This window comes from Dipodomys merriami, unplaced genomic scaffold (assembly GCF_024711535.1).
Source record: "Dipodomys merriami isolate MVZ:Mamm:240054 unplaced genomic scaffold, mDipMer1.0.p SCAF_70, whole genome shotgun sequence".
NCBI lineage: Eukaryota > Metazoa > Chordata > Mammalia > Rodentia > Heteromyidae > Dipodomys > Dipodomys merriami.
Genome location: NW_027206291.1, coordinates 6581814 through 6595854, shown reverse-complemented (window position 1 = coordinate 6595854; position 14041 = coordinate 6581814). Strand labels below are relative to the sequence as shown.

The window sequence follows — 14041 nt, the reverse complement described above, 5'->3', positions numbered from 1 at the left end:
CTCAGGAGGCTGAGGTCTGAGGATCTCTGTTCAAAGCCAGCCTAGGCAAGAAAGTCTATGTCACTCTTACCAAAAAGCCAAAAGTGGAACTGTGGCTCAAGTTGTAGAGTACTAACTTTGAGTGAAAAAGCTCAGGTATAGCACATAGGCCTTGAGTTCAAGCCCCAGGATTGACACATATACACACACACACACAAAAGCTATAAGTGGGGCTGGGAAGGTGGCTCAGTGGTAGAGTGCTTGCTTTGCATGAATGAGGCCCTGGGTTCGATTCCTCAGCACCACATAAGCAGAAAAAGCTGGAAGTGGCGCTGTGGCTCAAGTGGTAGAGCACTAGCCTTGAGCTGAAGAGCTGAAGGACAGTGCCCAGGCCCAGAACTCAGGCCCCACGACCAGAAAAAAAAAAAAAAAAAGCTATAAGTGGAGGTGAGGATCCACTGTTGAGTGGTAGAGTGCCAACCTTGAGAGAAAAACCAGGTGAGAGTGTGAGGCCTTGGCTTCAAGCCCCTTCCATGGTCACCTTCATGTTACGCACAGTGCTGAGTACATATTGAGCACCTAAATAGGAAGAGGTGATCCCTACCTCTTGAGATTTATTCTGAGGATTAGGTTTTACACACACACACACACACGCACACACACACAACACACACACACACACACACACACACACACACACACACACACGAGTCACAGGTCATCCATATGCCAATTATATATAAAAAAATTTTTGGAAAAAAATATCTAAGCTGGGTATGGTGGCAATGCCTATTATCTAAGCTATGTGGAGAGCATAAATAGGGGATTTCAGTCCCAGGCTGGCCTTCGTCAGAACTATGAGGCCTAATCAGGAAAATAACTAAAAGCAAAAATAAATGGGGTGTAGTTAAAGTGCCTGCTTTTAGGAAGCGTAAGGGGCTACATTCAGATGCTAGTACCAAGATATACGTGTGTGTGTGTGTGTGTGTGTGTGTGTGTGTGTGTGTGTGTGTGTGTGTGTGTGTGTGTGTGTGTGTGTGTGTGTGTGAGAGAGAGAGAGAGAGAGAGAGAATATGTGTATATGTTCTGTACTGTGGCTTGAACTCAGGATCTTTTGCTCTTGCTCAGTTTGTTTTGGCACTCTGCCACTTAAGCCATGTCTCCATGTCTGGCTTTTTGCTAGTTATTGGAGATAAGGGTTTCTTGGGCTGGCTTCTAACACTGATCCTCAGATCTCAGTCTCCTGAGTAGCTAGGCTTATAGATGAGTCATTGGCACCTGGTTTAATTAATATATAATGTCTTTACTAAAAATGTATATACATTTTTCTTGTCATTATTTCTGGAATAATATATCATAAAACTACTTGTGTAGAATATTACAAATCATCTAGAGATGACATAAGATTTACAAGAGTGTGTGCAGAGAGTATGCATAGTTCCTATGCCAATACTACACATTTTAAAGTAGGGCTTGAGCATTAGAGGGTTTTAGTATCTGGTAGGGACTTGTAACCATTCCTTTAGGAGAGAAGGGGGGTCCTGGGGAGAGTATTTACTGTGTCAGAACTGGCAGCAAGTAGAAAACTGAGTTGCTTTCATGAAGCTCTGGTTTTAGTAGATGTGACTCTGTGGCCCTGGTCTAAATGTAAGTTGCTGTTACTACAAGCTTGACTGACTACATGTGTTCTCTTCAAGGTGTGGAAGATATCCTTACAAGGACCCTGTCACATGACACTACTAATGATTGCTTTCGGCTTGCTGTGGGGACACCTTCTGCAGATCAGACCTACTCAGAGCGTCTTCATTTCTACTTGTCTGTCCTTATCGAGCACACCCCTGGTGTCCAGGTTCCTTGTGGGCAGTGCCAGAGGCGAAAAAGAAGGTAGGTGGCAGGGGATTCTATGTACGTGTGCAGCTAACACTCATTCGGGCTTGTCCCAAGAAATTGCAAAGCCTCTACCTCCTGCTTAGGTCTCTGTGGGCTGCTATGGGCTCTCAGGTTCATGCTCCATGGCAGACTGATCTGCCTGTGAACTCAGCTTCCTTAAACCAGCCCTTGTTTGTTTGATTCAGAGAAGTGCTTATTACATGCCTTTCAAATTAGGACAGTCTGAGTGCCTGAGAGAAACTGGACTGGGATCAGAAGAAAGCAGTCTTCCATACACCATGTGCTCTCTGCTGCTTTTGTGCGGGTAGAAGAAGAATAACACATATTTGCACTTTTCTGCTTTGGCAACAAGGGAACTTCAGCTCTTGTGTTGGGCTTGGCTCATCCGTGTATGTGTGAGGCATTGGCATTTCTGAGTCCCTGCCATGTGTGGTGGGACCATGTATCATGGAGGAGGCCCATTGCTGAGCTGCTCTGCTCTATGTCTTTGGTCTCATCTCATGTTTTATTTCTTTGCAAATGTGTTACTATTTTGTTCTTACTTTGTAAAAGTCAGTCAAATACAAGACCAAATTGTCATAGTAACACACAGGAATAGAAACCCCGAACACATAGTAATAAAAGAAAAAATATGGAAAGAGAACCAAAGAGTTGTAGCCAACATCTCCAGTGATATTAGTACTGCTTTGCCTGTCACAAGGGCTGAGAGTGGTGTTGATTCTGGACCTTCTGAGATCTAGGACAGAGCCCCACAAGGGTGCACTGTGCACTCAAGGCAGTACGGCCTGTTGTGGGGCTCCCCAGTGAAAGGAGTTGAAAAAATTGCCACCCTCTTCAGGACTTATGGGACGCAAATGCCACTCTTCTATCTGCTGCCCTAATGGCCACATCTGAAGTGGTCTAAGTAGCCCTGTGAGCTAGCATTTAGTGTGGACCTCAGGGGACCTAGATAAAGATAAGAGCTGAGGGTTATAGGCAGGAATGAAGGGAGCCAGGCATGAAGTACAGCAACTCCTATGGAATGGCCTTGTCCAGAAAAACCTACGACTATGAGAAAAATCTATTGTTAAAAATAGCTACACTTCTGTAACCCCTCTATACATCCCCTTGACAATAAAAAATTAAAATTAAAAAAAAAAAAGCTACGCTGGGCACCTGTAATCCTAGCTACTCAAGAGGCTGAAATCTGAGGATTGTGGTTCAAAGCCAAGCCCCGGCAGAAAAATCTGTGAGACTCTTTATCCCCAATAAACTACTTTTTAAAAAAAGCTGGAAATGGTGCTCTGGCTCAAGTGATAGAGCACAAACCTTAAACAGAAGCTCAGGGACTGTCCAGGCCCTGAGTTCAAGCCCTAGGATCAGCGTGCGTGTGTGTGCACACACACACACACACACACACACACACACACACAAACAAACAAACACAAACACATACACAAAGACAGCTGCACAGTTAGCTGTGTGTTCCCTTGCTCATAAAAGCAACCAGTGAAGACTTCAGAATGAGATTGCTTGAAACACCGCAAACAGATGGAGGAGTTGCATCTGTTTAATTAGATTAGACACACAGAACAGATAAGAATGGGAAAGAACATTCAAGATACATGCAGACTAGATAGCATGCTCCATGTCTGTATGTCTGAGGAAAAAGACTGGTAGGCTTTGTTTTATATTGTTATTATTAAGGAGGTGTACAAAGGGGTTACAGTTCCATAGGTCAGGTAGTAAATAAAATGCCTCTTGGACAATGTCACTTTTCCCCTTCTCATCCCTACCTACAAGTTACTAATTCATTTTTACATAGTGTATATAGAGCACAGTGACTGAATCTTACCCTTCCTCCCTCCATTTCTGTGCCTCTCATGCCTCCCCTAGCAAAAGCATGTTTCCATTTCCTAGAAGGATGGTAATTTTTTGGAACTGGAAAAATTGAGTCCTTAGATTCAAAGTGCATCTTCAGAACTATACACAATAAACAAATAAATTTAGGCATGTCCAATTACAACATCAGTGCCTTGAATATACATCATAATCTCAACATGTGTCAGAAAAGACAGGTATTCTAAAAGGATAAGCCAGTTGCCTGAACACCTCTTCCTCTGTGAAGCTAGGGCATGGATGGCAGTGGAGAAGTACTTCCACCTGCTAGAAAGAACTAGTCTCACATGTCCAGCAGAAACATGAAGAATGAAATGAAGGTGTTTTCTGACACAGGAAGAGTTGCAGTGCAGGTATCCCCAGTCCCACACCACAGGGTGACAGAGAGCCAGGGCAAGGGGAGCAATGAGCAGTGAATAGCACTAAGGATTTCCAGAGTTGGTGAACAGATCATGGGATGCTAGGAAAGGAGGCTTTGATAAAAGGCTCTGCCTGCTCTGGACAATGAGAAGACAGGAAGAGTCACTGCTAATGGACTATATTTGGAGGGAGGTTAACACACTGAAAGACAGTAGGAAGTGTAGAACTAAAGATGGTCGTGCATCTGGCAGCACAGTTAGAAGTTGTATTATTGAGGGAGCTTCATTTTATAAAATGAAGAACTTAAGAATAAATTTTAGGAATAAGATTTATTTAAAGCTAAAAAAAAAAATCAAAAAGTAGCTAGCTAGGCGCCAGTGGCTCATACCTGTAATCCTAGCTACTCAGGAGACTGAGATCTGAGGATCACAATTCAAAGCCAGTCCCGGCAGGAACATCTGTGAGACTCTTACCTCCAATTAATCACCAGAAAACTGGAGCCAAAGAGCTCAGGGACAACGCCCAAGCCCAGAGTTCAAGACCCATGGCCACATACATATATAGAGAGAGAAGAGAGAGCGAGAGAGAGAAATACTGGAAATGTGGGAAAATATCCTCCTGGCTGAGAGTAGAGTATGTGCCTTAAAACATATATAATCCTACAGAAAAGTACTGATGGATATGAACACATTGAGCTTTGTAAATTTTTTTTTTTTTTTTTTTTTTGTTGTTGGTCGTGGGGCTTGAACTCTGGGCTTGGGCGCTGTCCCTCAGCTCTTCAGCTCAAGGCGAGCACTCTACCACTTGAGCTACAGCGCCACTTCCGGTTTTCTGGTGGTTTATTGGAGATAAGAGTCTCAAGGTCTCTCTTACCCAGGCTGGCTTTGAACCGCGATCCTCAGATCTCAGCCTCCTGAGTAGCTAGGATTACAGGCGTGAGCCACCAGCGCCCGGCTTGTAAATTATTTTTTGCTCTGGTAGTAGTAGAGTTTGAACTCAGGGTCTTACACTTGGTTGGCAGGAGCCCTACTAGTTTAGCATGCCCCTAATGTTTGGGATCTTGTACTTGGGTTTTTGTCAGCCTTGGACTGCTATCCTTACACCTATGCCTCCCTAGTAGCTGGTTTAGCAGACCCGTATTACCATCTCAACTTGTTTATTGAGTCAGGATCTTTTTTTTGGGGGGGGGGGTGTCCCGTTGTGGGGCCTGAACTCTGGGCCTGGGCGCTGTCCCTCAGCTTTTCAGCTCAAGGCTAGCGCTCTACCACTTAAGCCATAGCACCACTTCCGGCTATTTTTTTTTCCTGCTTATGTGGTGCTGAGGAATCGAACCCAGGGCCTCATGCATGCAAGGCAAGCGCTCTACCACTGAGCCACCTTCTCAGCCCGAGTCAGGATCTTACTAACTTACTGAGATGGCTTCTAACCATGATCCTCTGTCTCTGTGTTCTGGGTAGCAGAGATTGCAATGTAACTTAAAAGGTATTTTTAATACACTATTGGCTAGAGGGTGACATTTGCACTTTATAATGAACAAAGGATTAATAATTCAAAATTTACCAAAGTCTGTTAAGTCCACATACAAAAAAATAATCCAGTGGTACCTATACACAGTGGAATTTTACACAGTCATTAGAGTAACAATGTCATTTGCTGGGAAATGGATGGAACTAGAATAAATCATGTTAAGTGAGGTAAGCCACACTCAGAGAGACAAATGGCCCATGTTCTTGCTGATGTGTAGAAATTAGATCTGAAATACACTGGGATATGATAAATTATACAAGATTCTAGATACTCACGGTGAGACTAAAAGAGGATACTCTTAGGAGAGGAACACAAAGGCACAATGCCTAAGTGCCTCTTCACCTTTATATAAAATAAATACTGAAACAAACTCCCAAGATATAGAAACAAGAGACTATTTTTTTTCTTTTCTCTTTTTTTAGTTTGTAGTTTCTGCTGACTGTCTTCTTTACCTTAGGTATGGTGTATTCAAGTGTACATCTTTGGGAAGGTGTGGGGGGAAGGCAGAACTGGAGGGGAAAAGGGTGAAAGTGTACAAGAGTGCAGCTCACTGGACACTGATGAAAGTGAATGGTACAACTCGTGAGTAGAGACAGGAGGGAGGGACTGGGAGTGAGCGAGGGAACAGAAGACACAGTAAGGAAGGAAATGTACTCATTACCTAACTCACGTAATTGTAACTCCTCTGTACTCATTCCTAAAAAACCAATAAGTTAATATAAAAAGTGGAAAAATCAGCAAAGCTTAATCTTACAGAAGGCACTTGAGCAAATTATTAACAGAAAAAATGCCCCGCCTCAGGATCATTCTGGAAATACAGGTGAATGCCACCACACTATTGGGTGTGGGATTTTGTTTTGTTTGGATTTTTTTGGAGACAGTGTTTATTTAGCCCAAGCTGACTCCAAACTTGCAATCCTCCTGCTGCAGCCTCCTTAGTACAGGGTTGTAGGCATGCGCTGTGCCTGGTGGAGGCAAGCATTTTAAAACAGCAGATGCCCTATTGCTGTTGCTGCTGTGTCTTCCCAATGGATCTATAATGGGGTCCAGCCACTTTGGAGAATGATCTTACAATAGAAAATTTTTTTTTAGTTACATACTTTAGGAAATGTATCAGAATATTGCAAATGTGCATGATATTAAAGGTAGTGTTACTTTTAGAGAACAAGAGTTTGTGATCTGACTATTCAGGAATGCACTGGATAATTATCACATATTTATTGGATTACTACAGAAAGGAGGATGAGTCTCAGGGTGTTGAAGGGAAATTTTGAGATACAGAACATGATGTTCGGGATGGTACCACATGTGTTAAGTTTGAAAACATGCAAACTTTAAACGAAAAATGTCCAGGTGTAGCAGGATCAGCTCAAAGAGGGACACAACATCTCTATTTAAAAGCTAGTAGGTGCGCACTGGTGGCTCACATCTGTAATCCTAACTACCCAGGAGGCTGAGAGCTGAGGACCGCGGTTCAAATCCAGCCTTGGCAGGAAAGTCTGTGAGACTCTTTTTTTTTTTTTTTAAAGTGTTTATTTATACCGAGCCTGGGGATTGAACTCAGGTCCTTGTGGTTGCTAGGCAGGCACTCTATCACTTAAGCCGTGCTTTAGCCCCGTCTGTGAGACTCTTACCTCTAATTAACCACCTGAAAACTGGAAGTGGCACTGTGGCTTAAGTGGTAGAGCACTTGGCTTGAGCTGAAGAACTGAGGGACAGCACTCAGGCCCAGAGCTCAAGCCCACAACTGACCAAAAAAAACCCAAAAAAACCCCCAGGTATCTACCATTGCACATCATGTTAAATTTTGTGCATTTTTTTCTCCATCCCATGTGTTTATTTCTTTTGAGAACAAAAGATAACCATCCAAAAATGGAAATGCACTCTATATTTCCTGTTGTCTTGATTAGCAAAAGTACTTTCTTGTTAAAAGACATCGCCAGAGAAGAGGAGAGGTGGCCTGCTTATGTGGAGTGCAGGACCTGTGACATGTGACAGGGTAGAGGCCACTTTACCACAGGCATCATTATCTGAGCCTGTCACCTCTTGCTTGTCCAGCTTCTGTAATGGCATCTTTCTGTAACTGTATAAATTGCAGGTGAATCATGGAAATAAGTTATTTGGGTGACTTTGTTTTCGGGACATGGTGGCACACACCTGGTGTCTGTCCCAGCTGCTCAGTAGGCTGAGGAGGATGATCAGTTAAGGTCCAGGATTTTGGAGTTGCCTGGGCAACATTGTGAGATCCTGTCTCAAAAAAATTTAAAATCGGGGGCTGGGAAGGTGGCTCAGTGGTAGAGCGCTTGCCTTGCATGCTCGAGGCCCTGGGTTCGATTCCTCAGCACCACATAAGCAAAAATAAAAAACCCGGAAGTGGCGCTGTGGCTCAAGTGGCAGAGCGCTAGTCTTGAGCTGAAGAGCTGAGGGACAGTGCCCAAGCCCAGAGTTCAGGCCCCATGACCGGACCCAAAAAAAAAAAAAAAAAAAAAAATTAAAATCAGGGCTGGGAAGGTGGCTCAGTGGTAGAGTGCTTGCCTTGTATGCATGAGGCCCTGGGTTCGATTCCTCAGCACCACATAAGCAGAAAAAGCTGGAAGTGGTGCTGTGGCTCAAGTGGTAGAGCATTAGCCTTGAGCTGAAGACCTGAGGGAGAGTGCCCAGGCCCAGAGTTCAGGCACCATGACTGGCAAAAAAAAAAAAAAAAAAAATTAAAATTTCTGAGAGCAGAAGTTGAAGTTTTTGCGTGTGTGTGTGTGTGTGTGTGTGTGTGTGTGTGTGTGTGTGTGTGTGTGTGTGTGTGTGTGTGTGTGTGTGTGTGTGTGTGTGTGTGTGTGTGTGTGTGTGTGTGTGTGTGTGTGTGTGTGTGTGTGTGTGTGTGTGTGTGTTAGTCCTGGGCTTGAATTCAGGGCCTTGGCACAGTCTCTGGGCATTTTTTGCTCAAGATTAGTGCTCTCCCTCTTGTGCCATAGCTCCCCTTCCAGCATTTGGTTGGTTAATTAGAGATAAGAATCTCATACTTAACTTCCTAGGCTGGCCTCACACTGCCATCCTCAGATTTCAGCCTCTTGAGAAGCAAGGATTCTAGTGGGCATGGGCCATCAGTGCCCAGCAGCTGAAATGTTTTTTTTTGAAAATTAAAACCTTTTCTGTTTTCAAATGGTCTCATTATTCTGCCCCAGTTGGCCCTAAACGCCTTGCTCAAACAATCCTTTCACCTCAGCCTCTTGAGTCGCTAGGGCCATAGGTGTGTCCCATTGTGCCAGTTCCAAAAAAGATATAAAAACCTGTTCTGATTTAAATTGTCATGGTTATTTGAATTATTCTGGAAATATCTTTGTGCCATGTTGTGTCTCTGGTCCCTCTGAATTGTTTCCATTTCTCCAGCAGGTGACATTGACTACAGCACAGTGCTTCTTGGCATGCTAGTGATGCAGGATGTGCAACTGGGGTTGTTCATCGCAGTCATGCCCACACTCATACAGGCCGGAGCAAGCGCCTCTTCTGGGTAAGTGTCTTCTTCACTGTCTGCTCTTCTAGCATGAAGTCATTTGCTTATGAAGGTAATACAGTGGCTCAAGCCTACAATCTTAGCTACTCAGGAGGCAGAGATCAAGAGATTAGGGGCTGGGAAGGTGGCTTAGTGGTAGAGTGCTTGCCTTGCATGCATGAAGCCCTGGGTTCAATTCCTCAGTACCAGATGCACAGAAAAAGCTGGAAGTGGTACTGTGGCTCAAGTGGTAGAGTGCTAGCCTTGAGCAAGAAAAGCTCAGGGACAGTGCCCTGAGTTCAAGTCCCAAGACTGGGAGGGGGGGGTGGGAGGAAAGGGGAGGGAGAGAGAGAGGGAGAAGGAGAGGGAGGGAGGGAGGGAGAGAGATATCATGGTTCAAGGCCAACCTGGGCAAAAAGGAGTTTGTGAGACTCCCATCTCAACCAGTGGCTGGGCATAGTGATGCACATCTGTTATCCCAACAATAGGGGAAGTTCAAGGAGAAGGACTGCAGCCCAGGCCAGCCCGGGCATAAAGTAAAGCAAGACCCTACCTTGAAAATAACCAACACAAAAAAGGGGTTAGAGGTATAGCACTAGTGTGACAGCACCTGCCTAGCAAGCACAAGGCCCAGAGTTCAATCCCCAGTACCACCAAAAAAAAACAAAAAACTCTATCTAGTACCTTACCTAGAGCAGTACCCAGAATCCAAGGGCACACATGGTTCCCAGTGTGCAACATTCTACCACTACTGCTGGGCCCCTGCTGGCTGATGGGCACACATTGGCTCTCTCACATAGTGGGCTCCAGCCTCACTACTCTGCAGTGCCACCTATCTGGTGTGGAGAAATAGCACCTACTCCGTGGCAGGCATGAGGGTAGATGGATCTAGATTCACATAGCGTGTTTTTTTGACATTAATGTGATTTCTAGGTTTTAAAGTTTAGTTTTTAAAAATAAAAATGTGTATGATTTGAGTAGTGTATTTTGTTATATGTTAAAGAAAAAAGATTGACAGGTTTTTATTAGGTTTTAGAGAAGCTTGTTTGAAAAGTGAAGTAATATATCTTTCTTTTCTCCCCTAGAATTCTCATGGAAGTACTGCGGATAGTGCTTCTGATGGGTCAGATTGTATTTTCACTAGCTGCTGTTTTTCTCTTATGTCTTGTTATAAAGACATACCTCATAGGACCTTATTATCGAAAGCTGCATTTGGAAAGCAAAGGAAACAAAGAAATCCTTATCCTAGGAATATCAGCCTTCATCTTCTTAATGTTGATGGTAATTCTCAAATAATTTACATGATCATGTTTACAGCCTTCTATAAGGAGCTTGTGATGAGCTTTTTTTTTTGGGGGGGGGGGTCCAGTCATGGGGCCTGAACTCTGGCCCTGGGTGCTGTCCCTCAGCTCTTCAGCTCAAGGCTAGCACTCTACCACTTGAGCCATAGCACCACTTCCGGCTTTTTTTTTTCTGCTTATGTGGTACTGAGGAATTGAACCCAGGGCCTTAAGCATGCAAGGTAAGTGCTCTACCACTGAGCCACCTTCCCAGCCCTTGTGATCAGCTTTTTATCTTTTTATTTTAGCAATGGTAAAGATTTTGAAACATTGATATTTTTTATTTTATATATTGTATTGTACAATAGTATATCATTTATTCTCTTAAATACTTTGTGAAATATGATTAAGCTGTGTCTAGAAACTTGTGGTCCTAAAAAGCCATATAAACACCAGTATCATGCCATGTTACTCTGTCCTGAAAGTTTATATGGCTTTGATTCTGAAAGAGTAGATAAAATCTAAGAGCAATTTTTAGTTAGATTTGGAAATGATTATCTAGGAAACAGTGTAACTTGTATTGCCATAATAGGAAAGTTTTTTTTTTTTTTTGGTGGTCAAGGGGCCTGAACTCTGGCTTGGGCACTGTCCCTCAACTCCAGCTCAAGGCTAGTGCTCTACCACTTGAGCCATAGCACCCCTTCCAGCTTTTTTCTGCTTATGTGGTGCTGAGGAATCCAACCCAGGGCCTCATAAATGCAAGGCAAGCATTCTACCACTGAGCCACCTTCCCAGACCCAAAAGATTTTTTTTTTTGGTCGGTCTTGGGCGCTATCCCTGTGCTCTTCATCTCAAGGCCAGCGCTCTACCACTTGAGCCACAGTGCCACTTCCAGTTTTCTACTCGTTTATTGCAGACAAGAGTCTCATGGACTTTCCTGCCCAGGCTGGCTTTGAATGGTGGTCCTCAGATCTCAGCCTCCTAAGTAGCTAGGATTACAGGTGTCAGCCACCATTGCCCAGCTAAAATTCATTTTTTTTTCCTTTTTTTTTTTCTGGGTTTTTTAAAATTTAATTTAATTTAATTTAATTTAATTTGAGAACAAACTATACAGAGGGGTTACAATTACATGGGCAGGATAATGCATACATTTCTTACCAAGCATTGCAGCCTCCTCCTTTGTTTACCCTTCACCTCCCTTCCCAGCCTCCCCCCTCCCCCTAAAATTCATTTTTAATTGCTGATAAAAAAAATGTGGAACAGGGTACAAACCAGATGTGGAATTGCATGGTAGAAAGTAGCATATGTTCCCAGTTAGGGTTGTTGTGGATGAGCACATGCAGCTCACCTTTAATATTGCTGCCAAATATGTGTCATCCCCAGACATGTGTTCTTACTGTCCCTTGTTGTTGTGTGTCTGTAACCTTAGCCCTTAGTTGGAAGACAGTGCTGACTTGCTGGGGCTTTGTGGTGGTACGCCCTATCAAGCTCTAGGAGCCATCTGGAGATTGCTCTACAGTGTGTATTGAAGTCCTCACACTATTTCACTGCAAGATTGGGAATGTTCTCAGTCATTTGTAATGTATTTAAAGTAAAATCCGCCATTTTAAAGAGTTTAAGTTGCAATTTGGTGGCTATCAGCACTGTCCAATTATAGAACATCTGTTTCCACTAAAAGAACCTGGGGTTACCTTTATCCCTGGGGACCCTGGTCTTCTTTCTGTCCCTATGGGCTTATCTCTCCTGGGTTCTGTCCCTTTGGGCTTCCTTCTCCTCTCTATGGATTTACTTCTCCTGGGCTCTGTTCCTATGGGCTTACTTCTCCTGGGCTCTCTCTCTCTATGGATTTACCTCTCCTGGGTTCTGTTCTTGTAGATTTACCTCTCCTGGGCTCTGTCCCTGTAGATTTACCTCTCCTGGGCTCTGTCTCTATTGCCTTCTCCTAGGTATCTCCTGGGAAGGAGATCATGTACCACCTGGCTGTAGTTTCTGGCTTCTTTCATGCAGCTTTGGTGTCTTCAGGTTTGCACATGTTGTAGTGTCTGTCAGCATTTTAGCCAGCATTGGTGGGTCTATTTCCTATCTTCCTGACTGGAGCCTGGCCTTTCATTCTCTTAATGGTTCATTCTCTTAATGGTGTTTTCTTTAAAAAAAAAAACAAAAACCCAAGTTCTTGATATCAGAGTATATAATCCAGTGATTACATGCACATTTCATATTCTGTGTAAAAGGTCTTAGTTTAACCCTGGGTCATGAAAATGCTCCATGTTACTGTCTACAAGTTCCAATGCTGCTCTTAGTTAGATCTAGGGCCAACTAAAGATGAGCTCAGTGTTCAGTATCAGGGTGGACAGGAATGCCTAATGTAGAAGGAGGCTGCATCTATTTCTCAGTGGTGTTACCTTATCAAAGTTCAAGAAGTGTCTATATGTGTGTGATGTGCATGTGTGTCTGTGTTTGTGCATATATTTGAGTGTGTTTGTGCATGTGTGTATGGTAACAGTGCATGTATACTCAGAAACGTATGAGTGGTTTTTTGTGTGTGTTTCCTTATGTGTATATATGGCATGTGTGCGTGTGAAGGGTACTTTATATATGTATATGTGTGATGTGCATGCATTTGTATGCACAGGCATATGCATTGCTCTTACATACATGTGTGGTCTGGCATGTGTGTCTGCTGTGTGCACATGTGCCTTATGTGCATGCATGTGTTCTTTTATGTGCTTCTGTACATGCATATGTGAGGTATGTGTACTGTGCTTGTCGCATGTAGGTAGATGCTAGCATGTGTATCTATCATGTGCTTGTGTGTACATGTGTGTCTTCTCATGGGGGTGCTTTGCACGTGTGATGTGTGTTTCTGATTGCTTCTGACATCTGGTAGTGTTCTGGAACCAGTGTGGTTCTTTGTCAGGATTGTTGTGGTGATATTTGTGATCTTTCCGTGCTTCACTTAAGTTTTCAGAATTCAGCTGAGCAGTTTTCACATTGAATCTCAGTGCATTCTGTTGGGTCTGTGACCCGGTGAGGGACAGGTGAGGCCTTCCTAGTACAGAGTTCTTCCTCTTTCTGATGTCTTGATGCCATCCTTTCACATTGTGTGTGGAGATCACACACTTCCATGGCAACTGTACCTGGATGTTCAATTTTTTTTAATGTTCTTGTAAATGGTATTTATTCAGAAGTTCATTTTATACTTGTCTATTGTTGCTACTTTTCATAATTTTAAGCATGCTTTCTTTATTTTGTCAATGATATTTTGCCAAAAAGTCAATCTTGAGCTTAATGTTGGGTGGAGTTAACGACCCAGTACACTGATGTGACCTGTTCTGTCTGGCCTGCCTTTGCAAGATGTCAGTGCTTTACTCTGGTGCCTATCAACACAGTTGCTTAGTAGTGGTGTCTGCATTCTCTGTGTAGTTTCAGGTTAGTGTTAGGGATACATTCTTTTCCTACTGTTCACTGATTCAGGTAAAGAAATGTAGCACAGGGTCTGGGAAGGGATCTCAGCGGTAGAGTGCTTGCCTTGCATGCATGAGGCCCTGGGTTCGATTTCTCAGCACCACATAAGCAAAATGAAAAAAGCCAGAAGTGGCGCTGTGGCTCAAGTGGTAGAGCGCTAGCCTTGAGCTGAAGA

General features: G+C 43.5%; 1 protein-coding gene across 2 annotated transcripts in view; it reads left to right on the top strand.

Moving 5' to 3' along the window:
• LOC138817623 (transmembrane and coiled-coil domain-containing protein 3) overlaps positions 1-14041 on the top strand; it is a 41610-nt gene that overhangs the window by 19291 nt on the left and 8278 nt on the right. The window contains exons 7-9 of one of the 2 annotated variants that reach the window (XM_070008094.1): positions 1677-1863; positions 9022-9139; positions 10207-10402. In XM_070008094.1, coding sequence (XP_069864195.1) covers positions 1677-1863; positions 9022-9139; positions 10207-10402 — 501 coding nt within the window. Of the gene's footprint in view, positions 1-1676; positions 1864-9018; positions 9140-10206; positions 10403-14041 lie in introns of both variants that reach the window. The other variant, XM_070008092.1, reaches the window with a different exon arrangement.